General features: G+C 44.0%; 1 protein-coding gene across 1 annotated transcript in view; it reads left to right on the top strand.

Moving 5' to 3' along the window:
- Positions 1-18703, top strand: part of WAS (WASP actin nucleation promoting factor) — a 40580-nt gene extending 21877 nt beyond the window's left edge. The window contains exons 2-12 of the mRNA XM_077284110.1: positions 5222-5356; positions 6287-6373; positions 8816-8912; positions 9372-9413; positions 9490-9540; positions 9673-9862; positions 10509-10551; positions 16969-17122; positions 17316-17719; positions 18202-18316; positions 18429-18703. Coding sequence (XP_077140225.1) covers positions 5222-5356; positions 6287-6373; positions 8816-8912; positions 9372-9413; positions 9490-9540; positions 9673-9862; positions 10509-10551; positions 16969-17122; positions 17316-17719; positions 18202-18316; positions 18429-18484 — 1374 coding nt within the window. The 3' untranslated portion in view covers positions 18485-18703. The remainder of the gene's footprint in view (positions 1-5221; positions 5357-6286; positions 6374-8815; positions 8913-9371; positions 9414-9489; positions 9541-9672; positions 9863-10508; positions 10552-16968; positions 17123-17315; positions 17720-18201; positions 18317-18428) is intronic.
- Positions 18704-19307: the final 604 nt, after the last annotated feature.

Raw genomic sequence — 19307 nt, 5'->3', positions numbered from 1 at the left:
GGCTAAATAGCCCAAACATAATGACCCCAAACGGACCCAATGATGCAATGATGGCAGTGCTCATACAGGATATATAAATAGATTAAATACAAATCTCCAAATACGGAAACTCTCATGTTAATCAAAAAATATATACAATACAATAGGCTGCCAGCTGACCCATCAAAAAAGGCTTGTTCTAAATATATATAGGACATAGGAGATATACTGGTGGGTATCTTGTCCCCATAGTTTAATACAAATCCAGTATAGCCCCTATGTGTCCTGTCAACCCTATGTAACGTACAATTAGAGTGCACTACCGGACTAAGCACCCCCTGGGTGCTCAGGGGAGAGGGCTCAGGAAGACGCTCTAGCAGCGTCGATATGCGTGGGGCCTTCTCACTCCTCACGGACTGTATTTGGTATCATGCTACTGCTCTGGCAAATCTGACCACCATTATGGAATTGAGATGCCGGCCGCTCCAACAGCGCTTGTGTTATTTTGTGAGATATTTTGCTTAGGCTGGTCACTATACTTGTGTGATATTGTGGTCAGTATGATTCTTTAATACTTATATGCCAGGGGGTGCTTAGTCGGTAGTGCACTCTAATTGTACGTTACATAGGGTTGACAGGACACATAGGGGCTATACTGGTTTTGTATTAAACTATGGGGACAAGATACCCACCAGTATATCTCCTATGTCCTATATATATTTAGAACAAGCCTTTTTTGATGGGTCAGCTGGCAGCCTATTGTATTGTATATATTTTTTGATTAACATGAGAGTTTCCGTATTTGGAGATTTGTATTTAATCTATTTATATATCCTGTATGAGCACTGCCATCATTGCATCATTGGGTCCGTTTGGGGTGATTATGTTTGGGCTATTTAGCCTTTTGTGGTTTTTAAATGTTTTTAAATGTGTTGCCCCTTTTTTGCCTTGTTTATATAAGTCATTTAAATAAAGTGGAATATTCAGGTTGATCCCTTGTATGTGCATATCCTTTGTCTTGTTTTTTTTTCTGTGTTGGTTCATATGCAATTGGTAGATCCCTGTTGAGTACATTGATGTGGTGCCCGCTATATCTGCTTTTCTCACTCTCCCCCACCTCACCCATTTAAAAAAAAAAACAATATAAAAATGTTTTTCATACTTACCTCAGTCGTTCCCGGGCCGTCTAGTGTTTCCAGCAGTGAAGCAGCAGCTAGAATGTATGGGCTGCTGAGAGGACCTGACAGGAGCCCCTACATTCTAGCACATTCACTACTGAGATTGCTAGAATGTATGGGCTGTAGTCAGGACCTGCAGGGAGCCCATACATTCTAGCTACAGCCGAGCAGGAGCTGCACAGCCGACTAGGTAAGACGGCCGTGCACAGCTCCAAAACGGCTCCCGGGCCCGAGCGCCGACATGTGCGCCGCAGTGCACAGTATTTTAGTGCACGATGGGGCCCGATCAGTAGAAGCACAACAGTGGGGCCCCGGATCTGCGGGCCCCTCTGTGCACTGCTGCTGACCGGGCCCCATACAGCAGTAACGGCTGTAATGCCCTGATGGCGGCCCTGATAGGCATGCTCAGGATAAATTACACAAATTTTGGAGTCCATTTTTTCCTGTTACACTTGTAAAAATAAAAAAAATTGGGGTCTAAAGTAAAAAAATTTTGAAAAATAGTTAAAATGTTCATTTTTTTAATCACATTCCAAAAATTCCTATGAGATACCTGAAGGTTAATAAACCTCTTGAATGTGGTTTTGAGCACCATAAGGGGTGCAGTTTTTAGAATGCACTTTTGGGTATGTTCTGTCAATATAGACACCTCAAAGTCCCTTCAAATGTAATGTGGTCCCTAAAAAAAAAGGTTTTGTAAATTTTGTTGGAAAAATGAGAAATTGCCGATCAACTTTTAACCCTTATAACTTCCTAAGAAAAATAATGTTTAAAAAAATTGTGCTGATGTAAAGTAGACATATGGAAAATGTTATTTATTAATTATTTTGTGTGACATAACTCTCTGATTTATGGGCATAAAAATAAAAAGTCTGAAAATTGCTAAATTTTTCACCAAATTTCCGTTTTTCCACAAGCAATATCGAAGAAATGTTACCACTATCATGAAGTACAATATATCATGAAAAACAGTCTCAGAATCAGTGGGATCCGTTGAAGCGTTCCAGAGTTATAACCTCATAAAATGGTCAGAATTGTAAAAAAATGGCCTGGTCATTAACGTTTGAGGGTGTACTGTGGAAAACTTCAAGGTGTACGAATACTTTTTCAAGCACTACAGTATATATTATTTATTATTATAGCGCCATTTGTTCCATAGCGCTTTACATGTGAAAAAGGGTATATATTATAAAAACAAGTACAATAATCTTAAACAATACAAGTCACGACTGGTAAATAAGGAGAGAGGACCCTGCCCGCGAGGTGAGGGTAGAGCTTGTCGGGCAGCGGTTTGGTGGTTACTGCAGGTTGTAGCTTGTGGGAAGAGGGGGGTCTTCCGGTTTCTTTTGAAGGTTTCCACGGTAGGCGAGAGTCTGATATGTTGCGGTAGAGAGTTCCAGAGTAGGGGTGATGTGCAGGAGAAATCTTGTATGCAATTGTGGGAAGAGGAGATAAGAGGGGAGTAGAGAAGGAGATCTTGTGAGGCAGGTAAGTACGAGGAGACAAGGTCACAGATGTATGAAGGAGACAGGTTGTGGATGGCTTTGTATGTCATGGTTTTTTAACTGGAGTCTCTGGGAAATGAGGAGCCAGTAAAGGGATTGACAAAGGAGAGGCTGTGGAATAGCGGGGGGATGAGTGGATTAGTCGGGCAGCAGAGTTTAGGATAGATTGAAGGGTTGCAAGAGTGTTAGAGGGGAGGCCACAGAGCAGGAGGTTACAGTAGTCAAAACAGGAGATAAAGTGCACTCATCATGTGGTAATAACTCTGGAATGCTTCAATAAATCCCAGTGATTTTGAGATTGTTTTTTTCGTGGCACATTATACTTTATGTTAATGGTAAATTTAGGTTGATATGTTTTGTGTTTATTTATAAAAAAATATCAGTAATTTGACAAAAATGTAAAAAATGAGACTGGTGAGTTTTGGAATGAAGTAGGATGGGATCAGGTCAAGTGCACAGGTGGGTAGATGTGAGCTTGAGTAGAGGAAAGTTGATCTTCTGTAATGGTGGAGAAGCTGGTTTTGGAGGAGGAGGGCTGAGTAGTTAGGAAGAGGGGTTGTGGGGATTGTAGGCCAAAGCTTTCTCTGATGTTATCAATCTTCTGCTTGAAGAATGAGGCAAAGTCTTTAGCTGAGATGAGTGGAGAGGAAGAAGGTACTGGGGGACAGAGGAGAAAATTGAAAGTGTTGAATAGCGGTTTAGGGTTGTGAGACATGGAGGAAATGAGAGATGAGAAGGTTTGTTTTTCTGCAGCGAGTATGGCTTTGAAAGTAGTGAGGGACTGTTTGAGTGAGATTAAGTGCTCATTGGAGTGGGATCTTTTCCATCTCTGCTCAGCAACCCTGGAAGCCCACCTCAGTTCTTTGGTCAGGCTGGTGTGCCAGGGTAGTCTGTTGATTTTGCATGCTTTGATATGTGTGAGAGGGGCAACCAATTCGAGCTACAGCTATTGTGGTGTTATATAAAGCGGCAGCAGCGTCCACATTGCGTAACTAACTCATGTTTGTAAGAGGGAGAAGGGATTCAGAGAGTGAGTGTGGATCGAGGGGTTAAAGATTTCTGCAAGGGTGTGCAAGTTTGTGGAGTGGGCATTGTGGACCTGGAGAGGAAAGGGAAGAGACTGTAAGTAGGTTGTGGTCAGAAAGAGGGAGTGGCGAGTTAGGGAGGTTAGATAGGGAGCAGATGTGGGTGAAGATGAGGTCCAGTGTGTGGCCATCTTTGTGAGTGGCTGCAGAAGACTACTGAGCGAGGCCGAAGGAGGAAGTGAGAGATAGAAATTTAGTGACAGCTGAGAGGGAAGTGTCGATGGGATGTTGAAGTCACCCATGATAGTGGGAATGTTAGAGGAGAGGAAATGAAGTAGCCAGGTGGTGAAGTGGTTGAATAAGGTGGTGGCTTGCCCTGGGGGGGCGGTAAATGACAGCCAGTTGGAGGGGGAGTAGATATGCACACAGAGCACCTCAAAGGAAGGGAGGGTATCAGAGAGTGGCAGTGGGATTTAGGTGAAGGAATAGTTATCTGGCAGGATAAAACCAACTCCTCCAACATGCTTGTTGCTGGGGCAGGGTGTGTGGGAAAGGTGGAATCCACCATACATTCAGCTGGAGAGGCTGTTTCAGAGGGGGTGCGCCAGGTTTCAATGATGACGAGGAAGTAAAGTTTGTTAGTAATAAAAAGATCATGGATGTAGGAAAGTTTGTTGCAGCCAGAGCAAGCATTCCATAGAGCTGCCGTTTGTAAGACTGGAGAAGTGGTGACTGGGTGAATGGGTATAAGGTTAGAGAAGTTACAGAAAGTTGTGAAAGAATGTGGATGGGAGGTAGAAATGGCTGTGGGGATGTGGTGAGGAGGTCCAGGATTTCGGGAGATATCGCTGGCAGTGAGGAGGAGCAGAGAAAGTGATAGCAGATGCGAGCAGGAAAGGGCATGATGGGGCTGTCTATGTTTTCAGACCGAGGATTGTATGTTGAGGAAAATTTCTGAGGAGGAGGTGAGATGGATGAGGAGGATGGAGGGAGAGATGACCAGATCATTACTAGGTGTAGGGATTAGGGGGGATAGTAGAAAGCGAAGGATTATAGGGGTGACTGTGAAATTAAGGCAGAGGAAAATGTTAGTGTCCATTCTTCTGTGTTTGGTCTTGGAACAGACAAAGATGCACTGAAGCATACTGTAAAAACACAGAGCGAGCCAAAGCCACAACAGGAAACTTGAGTGGGAAACTGGTCTAAGAATTCACAAGGACTGTCCAAGTGCAGTGTTCACTGTATTTATTGCAGCCTGATATTTACATGGGGGTGGCAGAATGCATTGAAGGGTGTCAAATAGTGGCTGGAAGGGAACTTTCTTATCCAATCAGAAATGAGGACTGATCAGAAGCTCCTCCTTCTTCATAAGAGTCCATGGGAGGGGTGGAGGCGGGTCTGTGGTGCAGCATATGGGACCCTGCTCATGTCTCCTACGTAAATGTATAATACTCTGATTACAGATAAATATACAGACTGGTGTAACTTTGTCATTCACAAATCAGTTTTATTACCACAATTCTCACATCCTCAGACTTTGGCAACCACAGTGGTTCAGCTACTCCTGTCGCCGAGTAATGATCACTGGATAAAGCAGAGCTGTGGCGTTGTGTGTCTGGTGAAAGACAATCCCAAGCATTCCTATTTTATCCGGATCTATGACATCATGGTATGTATCACACAGTCGCACCCGATAGGGCCGCTCCTACAACTGTGACAAGATATGCAGAGATATACCGTAATCCAAGTACCTGAAATGGCTCCATAAACTGGATGATTTGCTGTTCACAAAGTTGTGGATTTTCTCCAAAACATAAGGCTATGTTCACACTAGGCGTTTTTTTTTATGCAAATTTCCAGCTGCGTTTTACAGTACCAGCAAAGTCTATGAGATTTCAGAAATCTGATGCACACCGCTTGCTTTTTCGTCATCAGGATTTTTTGCTTGGCATGTTTTTTTTTGCACAATAGAGCATGTCAATTCTTTCAGTGTTTTTTCACCCACTGAAATGAAAGGGTAGTGAAAAATGCTGAAAAAACGCAGGTATCAGGTTTTGCTGCGTTTTGTGTGCCAAAACTTGATTTTGTAGAATAGGAGTTTTTTTTTCAACACTAAACTTTATCAGCATGTACAAGAGACAATTCTACCATGCCAAAACTGCAACAAAAACTACGCTTTTTTCTGCAGCTTTTTCCTGCCTAGAGATCAGGTTTTGCTGCAGAAAAAAAAAAACACTGAAAAAGAAAATGCCTAGTGTGAACTTACCCTAAATAAGATTTATATATAAATTCAGGAAGACAGGACACAGGAGAGGCTCACCATACTATGCCTTTAAGCTGAGCTGTTCATTTACAGTGGTCAATGTGAACACACAGAGCTGCAGTGTAAAGCACAGGGAAAATGAGAGTTTAATCAGGCCCCTGTACATAAAGCAGCTAAGCTGGAGCTGCGCTACTGAGGCGAAGCGAGAAAGCGGCAAACACGGAAGAATACAAAATACGGGCTAGCATCCCCAGACAGATATGAGACAGCAGGAATATCCCATGTATGGCGGCTTTAGGGTTTAGCCTGAACTTGTGTCGCTTCTTTATTTTGCAGGAAGAAAAGCTGATTTGGGAGCAGGAGCTTTTCCAGCAGCTCATGTATCTCACTCCCTGTCCATATTTCCACACCTTCCCCTCAGATGTAAGTCTGTCTACTCACTTGGTCCATGAGGAATGCGTGTCATATCCATAGTCACTGCTGTGGTTCGGATATAAATGATCTCTGCAAGAAACACAAATATGCCCATGCTCCTTCTCTACTCACATATCCAGCTGCATTCACAATGCTTCTGGTCGCCATCTGGAATGGCACTTTGAGAACATGGAAGCAATTTTATACAATGCATCAAATTGTACATTGTACAAGGCAAGCACTACAGCTCAGCTGTGTCCAGACAATAGCAATAAGAGCAAAATAGGAATGCAGCTCGGGTGGTCCATCATTCACAAGCCATGATGTACCAGATAAGTGAAGCGAGCCAACCCTATGTACGAAGGCTGCAGGTACAAGTCACATATTGTGTTATACCCAGTAGAGGCCTGAAGGGGCAGAGCATGACACAGGGACACTCACTATGTTATCATTTAAAGGGAATGTGTGGTCAGAAAATGACTGATGGTTTAAATCAAGTTTTTACGATACACAAATAATAATAATAATAATAATAAATAATCTTTATTTTTATATAGCGCTAACATATTCCGCAGCGCTTTACAGTTTGCACACATTATCATCGCTGTCCCCGTTGGGGCTCACAATCTAAATTCCTTATCAGTATGTCTTTGGAATGTGGGAGGAAACCAGAGAATCCGGAGGAAACGCACACAAACTCCTTGCAGATGTTGTCCTTGGTGGGGTTTGAACCCAGGACTCCAGCGCTGCAAGGCTGCAGTGCTATCCACTGAGCCACCATGCTGCTCCAAATATATTTTTAAGACTTTTTTCTGTCAATTTTCAATATCACCAGCAAAAATCAGAAAACTCGAAATTTCCACACTGTCCACTAAGTTCAATAATAATCTCATACTTCTGCACAGATGACTTTTAAGCAGTCTCATTAGCATCACAGATATAATTACAAAGGTAACACCTCTATATACAGTAGATAACACAGGAGACACCATTCACAATAGGTGATGTCACAGCTCACCTCCTCCTTTACAATGACTGATAACACCTCTATATACAGTATATAACGCAGGATCCACCATTCACAATAGGTGATGTCACAGCTCACCTCCTCCTCCTGTACAATGACTGACAACACCTCTATATACAGCAGATAACACAGGATCCACCATTCACAATAGGTGATGTCACAGCTCACCTCCTCCTCCTGTACAATGACTGATAACACCTCTATATACAGCAGATAACACAGGATCCACCATTCACAATAGGTGATGTCACAGCTCACCTCCTACTGTACAATGACTGGTAATACCTCTATATACAGTATATAACACAGGATCCACCATTCACAATAGGTGATGTCACAGCTCACCTCCTCCTCCTGTACAATGACTGATAATACCTCTATATACAGTAGATAACACAGGAGACACCATTCACAATAGGTGATGTCACAGCTCATCTGCTCCTGTTCAATGACTGATAACACCTCTATATACAGTAGATAACACAGGATTCATCATTCACAATAGGTGATGTCACAGCTCACCTCCTCCTTTACAATGACTGATAACACCTCTATATACAGTAGATAACACAGTATCCACCATTCACAATAGGTGATGTCACAGCTCACTTCCTCCCTCTGTACAATGATTGATATCTCTTATATGCAGCTGATAACCCAGGATATACCATTCGCAATAGGTAATATCACAGCTCACCTCCTCCTCCCGTACAATGACTGATAAAACCTCTACATAAAGTAGACAACGCCTCTATATACAGTAGATAATAAAAAAGCCACCAGAGGGAGGAGGTGAGCTGTGACGTCACCTACTCTGAGAGGTGGATCCTGTGTTATCTACTGTATATAAAGCTGTTAGTCATTGTACAGAAGAGGGAGGAGGTGAGATGTGAAAATGACTAATAAAACTACTTTACACCAGATCCACCATGGGCAATAGAGGATGTCACAGCTCACCTCCTCCCCCTCCCCCTCCCTGCACTATGACCCCTGTGCAGATCAAAGCATGGCCAGAAATCTCTCCTGTAGTGAAGAATGGGTCAAAGACATGTGATTCTTCTGTACAGACCAGGAAATAGGAGTTTAGTATTAGACTTAGTGGCCAGTGTGAAAATTGCAAGAGGGTTTTCTTTTTTTTTTTAAATATGATCGGAATAACGAAAAGAACTATCAAAACATTTAAAAAAGAAATGTAACAGAAAAACAAAACACATTTAACTAATAAGACTAAGCAGCCATTCAGTATATGCATCATAGATGTTCTCCACCTGAGTGGAAAACTGAGTCCCCTAACCCCCAACCACTTGTTACAGTGGGACTCACATCCTGTCATAATCCTGTGCCCCCTTTAACAATCACTTCCAAAAGTGGAGCTTAGCTATGTGACAAATCCATGAATGTAACACTGTGCACTCTACCCCAAGGAATGCCAGGCTGGACTGAATTTTGCCAATGAAGAGGAAGCTGAAATATTTCGAGCTGTTGTTGAAGAAAAATTGCAAAAGAGACAACACAGACAAGGTATAAAGTGGAGATGAAACCTTTCCGATTCCTAGGTGGCCCCAATGTATTGATGTGTGAAGCTTGAAGAAATAAACTATGATTAAACGAAAATGTTATAGGGGCATCAAAAAGGGCAAGACTTCTATTGGCACAATAACAAATGGAAAGTCCTTAAGCGCAAGCTGTAATGTAAAGGGTGCACAAACAGATCTAGTTATAGAAGGAATCGGTGGCAACCCATCATTAAACCCTATGATGCCCAAATGCCACCTTGGCACATGTAACATTCACTAAGACAGAGTAGTAATGATAAGTCATACCGCTACTATGGAAGCAGTATTTGGCAGTAGATAACAGAAAGGAAAACCCCCTATATTGTATCCCTCCTCTTCACAGATGCACAGTAGCTGTATTTATGACGTTACACCCCTGTTCTGATGTTTGTGCAGCTTACATTATCATGTCATCTTGTTTCAGAAAAACGCCAAGGGCTCCCACATCCTCCGCCAGTGTCAGATGGTAAGTAGAATGCCACCCGAGATTGGGTGCGTGCAAGAGGATAACAACTAACTGCTTCTTCTTTTACTATTTGCAGAAAGGAGAAACACCCTCCCCCTGCCCCCACCGCCAGGACAATTCTCCAATGGTAAGATAAAGGAGATGGGAATATCTGCATTACTGACCTCAGACTGGTATAGCCTGGGGTGGAGGCCACAGATCCCCTTGTGGTGGATATTTTAGCCTTGTGCAATGCTTTAATACCTGCTAATCACTCTAGGTCCACCAAGTCCACAACCTCATTTACCGATCCAGCCCCCTGGCCTTAACATGACGGCAGTCAGTATCCAAAACCCAGATATCACGTTGGAAAGATACCGAGCCCTTCCTGTGCCCAGTGATAAATCCAAGAGCAAAAAGGGGAAGAAGAAATTCTCTAAGGCCGATATCGGAGCACCGAGTGGTTTCAAGTAAGAACAATACATCATGAAGACTTAATGAGCCAGTACACCAGTGGTGGCTAGAACTTATTACTTAATGCTACTGAAATACTGCCATTAATACAAGTTGGGGTGGCCTTTTGGTTTCTTGGGTCCCTCATTGACAGCATGGCTAGGGCCGTGTAACAGTCTCAGAATAGAGGAGGGGGCAATGGCCTCATCTGTATACACTGAGCTGGAGGAGTCATAGAGTTGAGCGAATTTGATAGGGTCTCTGCTTATTCGGCAAGATATAGCGCTTGCCGAATAAGCTGTAGAGGGAACCCGGATACATGGAGCGTGCTGATTGATCAGCTGTTCGGCTCTGCAGCTGCATATGTCACGGCTGTGTGACAGTCACAACACATGCATGGATTGCCTGTGTGCTGGGCTCTTCATGCATGTGGTGTGACAGTGACACAGCCGCGACACATGCAGCTGCGGTGCCGGACAGCTGATCAGTCGGCGCGCTCCATGTATCCGGGTTCCCTCTGCAGCTTATTTGGCAAGCGAGGAGGACCACCTCGGCAGGGGAAAACTTAGGTTCACACCGTTAGTGTTATAGTATGTGATGCATTACTTACTGGGGTGGTTTGGTTACATTGTACACAATATAATATATGTTGCTTTATTACAGGCATGTCTCTCATGTTGGCTGGGATCCAAATAATGGATATGACGTACGTATGTCAGTACCTTTCACCTTTTTATATATTGCCTCCCTTCTACCTCTATTGAACACAGAAAAGAGAGGTGAAAAAGTTTTGAATGTTAGTGCCAATATGTCGTACGCTGCAACAAGCAAATTGTCGGCATAAAAGTGGCGCTAAGGTTTGGACAAATTCCTCTGCTCAGGATGAGTGAAAGAGAAGTTGTTCTGGACACTCACCTACTGCTACGTTCATGCAGATGCAGTTTGATATAATGTATCAGTGCAGGTAAGAGCCATGAGGCTGCAGTCCGGGACAGTAAGGATATTTTGTGGCCGTGCATAGAAGATTGCCTAAAATGATACATTAGAACAATTGCAGAAAAGCCACAGTTATGGGAAGTGTTTATGTTCACTGACAGCAAACAGAGATCTTGAAAATGGAGAGCAACCAAAGCAGAAAGAAAGTCATAGTTACTCACCGATAACGGTGTTTCTTGGAGCCCATGACAGCACTACGGAGAGAGGGGATCCGCCCTTCAGGGACAGGAAACCTACAGATAAAAAGGCGGTACCTCCCCCTCGCATCAGTTGGTTTACAGAGCATCGGAGGACCTCCAGGTTAGTTACAACAGAGAAAACATATTATAACATTGCTTATTAGAGGAACACCGTGCCTATATTATGTTAGATAAGTTATAGGTAAGTAAGTGCTCACCGCACTCGTGATGGGAGGGAATAAGCGGGTGCGGTCATGGGCTCCGAGAAACACCGTTATCGGTGAGTAACTGACTTTCTCGGTCTCCCATGACGGCACTACGGAGAGAATTGCAGAGATTAAGCTTAGGGAGGGACCACAGCCTCGAGAACCCTTCGCCCGAAGGTCAAGTCAGACACAGAGGCTAGATCTAATCTATAGTGTCTAAAAAAGGTTGATGGTGATGACCAGGTGGCCGCTTTGCAGATTTGCTCAATTGATACATCTGACCTCTCAGCCCATGAGGTAGCTACTGCCCTTGTGGAATGCGCTCTTATACCATCTGGGATCGTATTCCCCGAGGATGAATACGCCAAGGCTATTGCCTCCTTTATCCACCTTGCCAAGGTGCCTTTGGATGCCCGGAATCCTTTTCTGGGACCCTGAAAACAGATAAACAAAGAACCTTCCTTCCTATACTCCCGGGTGGAATCTAAGTATTGGACTAGGCATCTCCTGACATCTAAATTATGGAATTTTTGCTCCTTCTCATTTTTTGGGTTTGGGCAAAAGGACGGCAGGGATACTTCTTGTGACCTATGAAATTTGGATGCCACTTTTGGCAAATAGGCCGGGTCAGGTCTAAGAGTGACTCTGTCATCTAATATTTTTGTAAAGGGTGGGTTAGAGGACAGGGCTTGAATGTCACTTATTCTGCACGCAGATGTTAAAGCTACCAGAAGAATGGTCTTAAGTGATAGTGTTTTTATGGGAATTGTGTCTATGGGTTCGAATGGAGGACCGGTTAGTGCAGAGAGAACTAAGTTTAGGTCCCAAGAGGGTATTTTTTGAGTAACTAGAGGTTTTGACCTTGTTACCGCTTTAATAAATCTTACTACCCATAGATTGGCCGCAATATTTTGATTATAGAGTGCTCCCAGAGCTGCTATCTGTACCTTTAGAGTACTGACCGCCAACCCCTGCTCCAGACCTTCTTGAAGGAATTCAAGTATTTTATCAATGGAAGGCCCATCCTGGACTTTCACCTTGGAGACGGATAAGAATTTCCTCCATGTTTTCCCATATGCTTTAGTAGTAATAGGTTTTCTACTTTTTAACAACGTAGCTACTAAGTTGTCTGAAAAACCCCTTTTTTTTAATAGTCTCCGTTCGAAATCCAGGCTGTTAAATGTAAGTTCGACTCCTGTGGGTGGAAGATCGGCCCTTGCTGTAGTAGGTCTGGTATATTCGGTAGGATCCATGGGTCTGAGACCGATAGCATCCTTAGCCAGGAAAACCATGTCCTTTTCGGCCAGAATGGGGCTATAAGGATCATTTTTGTTTTGTCCTCTCTGACTTTCCGAATGACTGCCGGGATCAGAACAATTAGAGGAAAAGAATATGTTAGTTTGTGGGTCCATGGAATCAGAAAGGCATCCAGAGCCTGGGGGTTCCCTTCCGGGTTTAGTGAGCAAAACATGTTTACTTTTTTGTTTTTGGAATTGGCGAATAAATCTATTGTTGGGGTCCCCCACATTTCTGTAATCTGGTTGTAGATGGATTGGTTTAGGGACCACTCGCCTTGTTTTAACTGAGTCCGACTCAAGTAATCTGCTTTTTCGTTGTTTGACCCCTGAATAAGTAGTGCAGAAAGGGATAGTAGATTTTCCTCTGCAAGACTGATAATTTCGGCGGAGGAACTCATCAGTGATCGAGACCTTGTTCCTCCCTGGTGATTTATATACGCTACTGTCACTTTGTTGTCAGAAAAAATTCGGACATGATGTCCTTGAATGTAAGTTAGAAAAAATAGAAGAGCTCGATGCACCGCCCAAAGTTTTTTTTGGTTTGAGGATGCTGATAGTTCCTGAACTGACCAGTTTCCCTGAGCCTCTCTGTTTTCCATGTGAGCCCCCCACCCCCTGGGACTCGCATCGGTTGTTATTACCCGAGATATTTTTGCCATCCAAGGGATTCCCTTTGAAAGGTTTTGTTTTTTCCCCACCAGAGAAGGGAATGAATAACTGAGGAATTTAGAATGATGCAACCTTCTAAATTGTTTTTTAGTATTGACTGCCATTCTAGTATAAGCCATTGAAGCTCTCTCGTGTGGAATTGCGCGAAAGGAACTGCTGGCAGACATGAAGAGAGAGAGCCCAGTAGTGACATCGCCCTCCTTAGAGTCATGGAGGGGTTGTGTAGAGTTCGTGCTATCATAGCCATTATATTGTCTTTTTTGGAAACTGGGAGCCGGCATTCTTGAACCTGGGAGTCTAATGTTAGTCCCAGAAACTCCTGAATTTGACAGGGCTCCAACCTTGATTTTTTTGTATTTATGAGCCAACTCAAGTCCGTCAGAATACATATCACTCGGTCCCGCTGTTCTCTGCAACTTTGAGCCGAGTCGCTTCCAATAAGGAAATCGTCCAAGTAAGGGACTATTAATATATTTTGTTCCCTCATGTGGGCCATCATTTCCGCTACTATTTTTGTAAATACTCGTGGAGCAATTGAGATTCCAAACGGGAGGGCTTTGTATTGGAAATTTCTTACTTGTTCCTCTATAGAGACCGCCATCCTGAGAAATTTTTGGGATTGTTTGTGGATGGGCACATGGTAATATGCGTCGGTTAAGTCTATCACAACCATGTAGCAGTTCGGGAAGAGGATTTTTATGGTAGATTTTATTGTTTCCATTTTGAATTTTTGATTTTTTACGTATTTGTTCAGGTTTTTTAGATTTATTATCATTCGAAAAGAGCCATCGGGTTTTGGCACTAGAAATAGTGGGGAGTAAAAACCCTTCCCTATTTCTTGAGGGGAGATCTCCTGAATTACAAATTTCTATAACAGGGAAATAATTTCCTTTTCTAGTGCGGCTTGCTCTGCTGCTGAGTACCTTGTCTTGTTACTACATCATTTTGGGGGGGGTAAAGAGAGAAACTCTATTTTTAGACCGGAGTGAATCAGATTTAAAATCCAGGTATTGTTGGATATTTTCTTCCAGGCGGGAAGGAACGAAGTGAGTCTTCCCCCCACCGTAGGAAAAATGTAATTTAGAGGGTTTTTTATCACGGGAGGTGTTGCCAAAAAGGTAACCCGTATCCCTTCTTCTTCCTTCGTCCCATTTATTCTGCTCTCTGGGGGGCTTTCGGCGAAAAAATCTCCGGCTCTGAAAGGACTGTCTGAATGGAGCTGGTCCCAGGTTTGGAAAACCTTTCTTATTATCCCCAGCTTTCTGGAGGATGTCATCCAAGTCTCCCCAAACAAGAAATTCCCCTCACATGGAATAGAACATAATTTTAGTTTCGTCTGGAGATCCCCTGGCCAACTTTTAAGCCATAATATTCTTCTGGCTGCGTTGGAGAGGGCGGCGGCCTTGGATGTTAAGCGCACGGAGTCCGCTGAGGAATCTGCTAGGAACGCTGCTGCTGCTCTAATCACAGGGATTTAATCTAGCATCTTATTCCTGGGTGGCCCGTCTTTAATCTGTTTTTCTAATTGATCAATCCACACCATTAAAGATCTGGAGGTGCATGTTGCAGCAACCGCAGGTCTCAGGCTACCCCGAGCCGATTCCCACGCCCCCTTAAGAAAAGTATCCGCTTTTTTGTCTAAAGGGTACCCATATCCTCAAACGGGACCGCGTATTTTTTCGAGGCCTTGGCTACCGTGACGTCCAATTTAGGTGCCTTGTCTCAAGAAGTAGACGCCTCGTCTTCGAAAGGATACTTCCTTTTAAGAGAGGGTACTGAGGAATTTCTCCTATCAGGTTTCTCCCATTCTTTTTTAATCAATGTTTGAACATTGGAATTTAGGGGAAAAGTTCTCCACTTTTTCTGCCCCAGGCCACCGAACATTATGTCTTGAGCCGTTCTATCAGGACGGAGATCCTCTACCCCCATAGTGGCTCTAACCGCTTTTACTAGAGTATCTACCTCCTCTAGTGGGAAGCAGTGACGGGCTGAATCTTCGTCGGAGGAGGATACACTTGGGGCTATTTAGTTTGGAAAAATGAAGACTAAGGGGTGATCTTATGTTAATGTATAAATATATGAGGGGACAGTACAAAGACCTTTCTGGTGATCTTTTTAATCATAGACCTGAGACAGGGACAAGGGGGCATCCTCTACGTCTGGAGGAAAGAAGGTTTAAGCATAATAACAGACGCGGATTCTTTACTGTAAGAGCAGTGAGACTATGGAACTCTCTGCCGTATGATGTTGTAATGAGTGATTCATTAATTAAATTTAAGAGGGGACTGGATACCTTTCTGGAAAAGTATAATGTTACAGGGTATATACACTAGATTCCTTGATAAGGCGTTGATCCAGGGAACTAGTCTGATTGCCGTATGTGGAGTCGGGAAGGAATTTTTTTCCCCATGGTGGAGTTACTCTTTGCCACATGGGGTTTTTTTGCCTTCCCCTGGATCAACATGTTAGGGCATGTTAGGTTAGGCTATGGGTTGAACTAGATGGACTTACAGTCTTCCTTCAACCTTAATAACTATGTAACTATGTAACTAACTATGATAAGGGGGAATCAGATTTGTTGGAATCCGTGTCCTCAGATGAAGACTGATCAGAGTGGGAACATACTACCTCTTTTTTCTTATCTTTCACTTTTTTGAAAGATGTGAGGGCATTCTGAACCTCAGATCTGATTATCGTTTTCAGCTCAGATGCAAAATTGGGGGTCTCTTCACATAATAAACGTTGTATACATGATTTACAAAGCTTTTTGTTCCAGGCTACCGGCAAAGCTTTGTTACAGGTGGGGCAGGATCTATTTTTCTTTTTCTCCAACCTCTTCTTTCCCTAATAAGGGAGAAGAAGGAACCCCATTACAAAATATGAACTTTCTCGGAGATCACTCACCATTCAGACGTGGACGCAGGTACCGGTTCTGGAGGGGGGCCCGGGTCTGGTAGAGGAAACTCTTGAGACGGAGAATTGGTCACTGCAGCAGATCTGCTGCGCTGTGTTGAATGACTGCTGGATCCACTTCTCCTGGTTCCCTTAGGGTGCTGGTGCTGCTGCCTCGGCTGCTGCTCCGGCTCTAGCTGTACGTCGCTGTCCTCCATGTTTCCAGGGAGATAGTGCAACAACCATGTGCGCACTATCTCCCCATTTGAATCTGGCGCCACCTCCCAGCGTCCAGCGCCCTTCCGGCTCCTACGTCACGTCCCCCGGGGAGAAAAAGCTACCGCGCATGCGCGCGGCGATGACCCGGAAGTCCTGCCGCATTTTCTGAGTGGCGGCCATCTTTGTACACCCGGAGCGTGCGCTTGTCAGCACAGGAGCTCCGGGTGTCTCAGCGCCCCTGCCTCTTTCAGAGTGGCGGCGATTCTCCCCCCGCACACCCTGAAGAACCCCTCGGTTCCAGCGATGGCGGCTTCGGGCACCGGACGAGCCGCGACAGGAGCCTCCTCGCTGCCGGAACCCGACTGTCCGGTCCCGGTCCTTTGGATACGGCGTCTTCTGCAGGTACTGCCGAAAAGAGGTTCCCCGTCAGGGACAGGAAACCAACTGATGCGAGGGAGAGGTACCGCCCTTTTATCTGTAGGTTTCCTGTCCCTGAAGGGCGGATCCCCTCTCTCCGTAGTGCTGTCATGGGAGACCGAGAAAATTATATTATGCAGCAGTATTGACTGTGTCCTATTTAATGGAGGTTTCGGACCATGTTTTCTGACAGTGCCCACCCTTTCCCTGGTCTCATGATGTCCCCCTTCTATAATCTTACAACCAGGTAAATGCGTTGGATCCGGCACTGCTCAATTTTTTCAACAAGGCAGGGATAAGCGAAGCGCAACTGCAAGACGCAGAAACCTCAAAGCTGATCTACGACTTCATAGAGCAGCATGGAGGGGTGGAGGCAGTAAAGGAGGAAATGATGATGAGAGGTGAGGATCCGCCAGGAGAATGTCCATTATTTATGATCCGTTACATAATGCTGACATATTCCACATGGAAAGGTTCTAACATCCAATTGCAAATGTGGGAAGAATCAAGAAAACCTATAGAAAACTTGACAAAACCAAATCAGAAATCCCATAGGGCTATTATCTATTTGCTAACCACATTTTTTCTCTACAGATTCTGCCCCACCACCTCCTCCACCCTCACGCTCTGTACCATCTCCAACCCGTCCACCACAGGGAAGAGGTAGAACTGGCCCCTTACCTCCTCCTCCAACCCGAGGCTCTGGTGCCCCTCCACCTCCTCCGCCATCTCGCAGTACTCCTGCTCCACCACCTCCTTCTGACTTCCACAGAGCTCCCCCACCGCCACGGGGTGGCGCCCCACCGCTTCCACGAAGTGGAGGTCCACCTCCTCCACCTCCACCTCCACCACCAGCTCCAGAACCGCAGTTTCATGGAGGACCACCACCTCCTCCTCCTCCAGTTACATCAGGAGGTCAAGGACCACAGTCCTCGCCTGCCCCTGGTGGTCGCGGAGCCCTGCTGGACCAGATCAGACAAGGAATGAAACTGAACAAGGTGAGCGGTCATAAAACCACATACATTACAACCCCCAACATGACCCAACTACTGGGCGTGGCCATAATGCAACTGAAATGTACTCTATACATAGATCTTATGAGTTTCAGTTTTCTAATAATTTACAAGGGATTATCAGACAAAATGATCCAAACTCACCTGTTCCATCCCCTGTAGGACCTGTGCAGGCGGCTCAGATGGGGCAAGAATCGATGACGCCTCATAATTCAGCCCATGTCTGGCTGTAGGAGTCAGAAAACTACAGAACAGAGCTTCATCGCTTCTTGTCCCACCGTAGAAATTATATTAGTACATGCGAGTACACATCATCTTATTAATTTTTTTAGCCTTTCCTCCCCTTTTGCATTTTTTTTTTTATATAGGACAACCCCTTCATTTTTTCACATTAAGGGAATGCATTTGATACCCAGATTTAAAAAAAAAAAAAAAAAAGTTTTGAATAATTTTGCTTTACTTTTTAGGTGACAGAACCAGTGGACATGCCCACCTCTCCTCAGTCTAATCCAAGCTCCGAGGGGCTGGTTGGAGCTCTCATGCATGTAATGCAAAAGAGAAGCAAAGTGATCCATTCTTCAGGTATTTCTCACCATCCTAAAATCATGCATCAGGTGTTTTATGTTTGAGTGGTATGCGGTTGTTATTACCCCCCAATTGCTATTAATACTCACTGTGCCTTCTGTGTCTTTAGATGAAGAGGATGACGAAGGAGCAGAGGATGATGATGACGATGAGTGGGATGACTGAGTCGCCATCAGCACACAGGATCCTTTTTCCAACTCTTTATGTTGCTATAAATGTACTTCTTCTGCTAGGAAAGTACTCTACACTTCATAAATCTTACTGGAACAGATAAAAGATGTTTGTTAGTGACAGAAATAATAATTTATGTGCGCAATACAAGTAGATATCATTATGAGAATTGTCAAAGAACAAGAAAACAATTAAAAAAAAATGATATTTTCACTGCAATCTTCATGCTGATTGACTAGATATTATCGCTATGATAGAATCATAAACCCAATGTTCATTTTCCTTGCTGCATGCCATCACAGTTTTTTGGAACTGTTCTGCAGTTAATTTTTAGGACCGGTGGGGGTCCAAGGTTTCGGATCCCCAATGATAATTACAGTAAGTGATGGCATATAACTTCACCTTTAAGAAGGGCATCATCAACAATACAGATTAAGTTAGGCAGAATAACTTCTTAAAGGAATTGTCCAGCACTAATAGTATCTGCCAAGCTGTGCACGCTCCACATGGGGCAGATGCCAGAAGTATGTCACTGCCAGCACCCACCAACGACTGCAGCGGCCAGAGCCAGCTCACATCACTACTGTTTAACCATTTAAATACCGCTGATAATCACTGACAGCAGCATTTAAACAATCAATACCCGTCACAATGCCATTCTGTTATCCCAATGGCCAGGCTTCACAGTGATTTGTCCCATATCCTGCATTACAAGTGATCACACAATCACAGGCTGGAAGCTTAAATATATATATATATATATATATATATATATATATATATATATATATATATATATATATATATATATATATAT

This window comes from Ranitomeya variabilis, chromosome 2 (assembly GCF_051348905.1).
Source record: "Ranitomeya variabilis isolate aRanVar5 chromosome 2, aRanVar5.hap1, whole genome shotgun sequence".
NCBI lineage: Eukaryota > Metazoa > Chordata > Amphibia > Anura > Dendrobatidae > Ranitomeya > Ranitomeya variabilis.
Note: the sequence above shows the minus strand (reverse complement) of the source record. Positions and strands in the feature narration are given on the sequence as shown.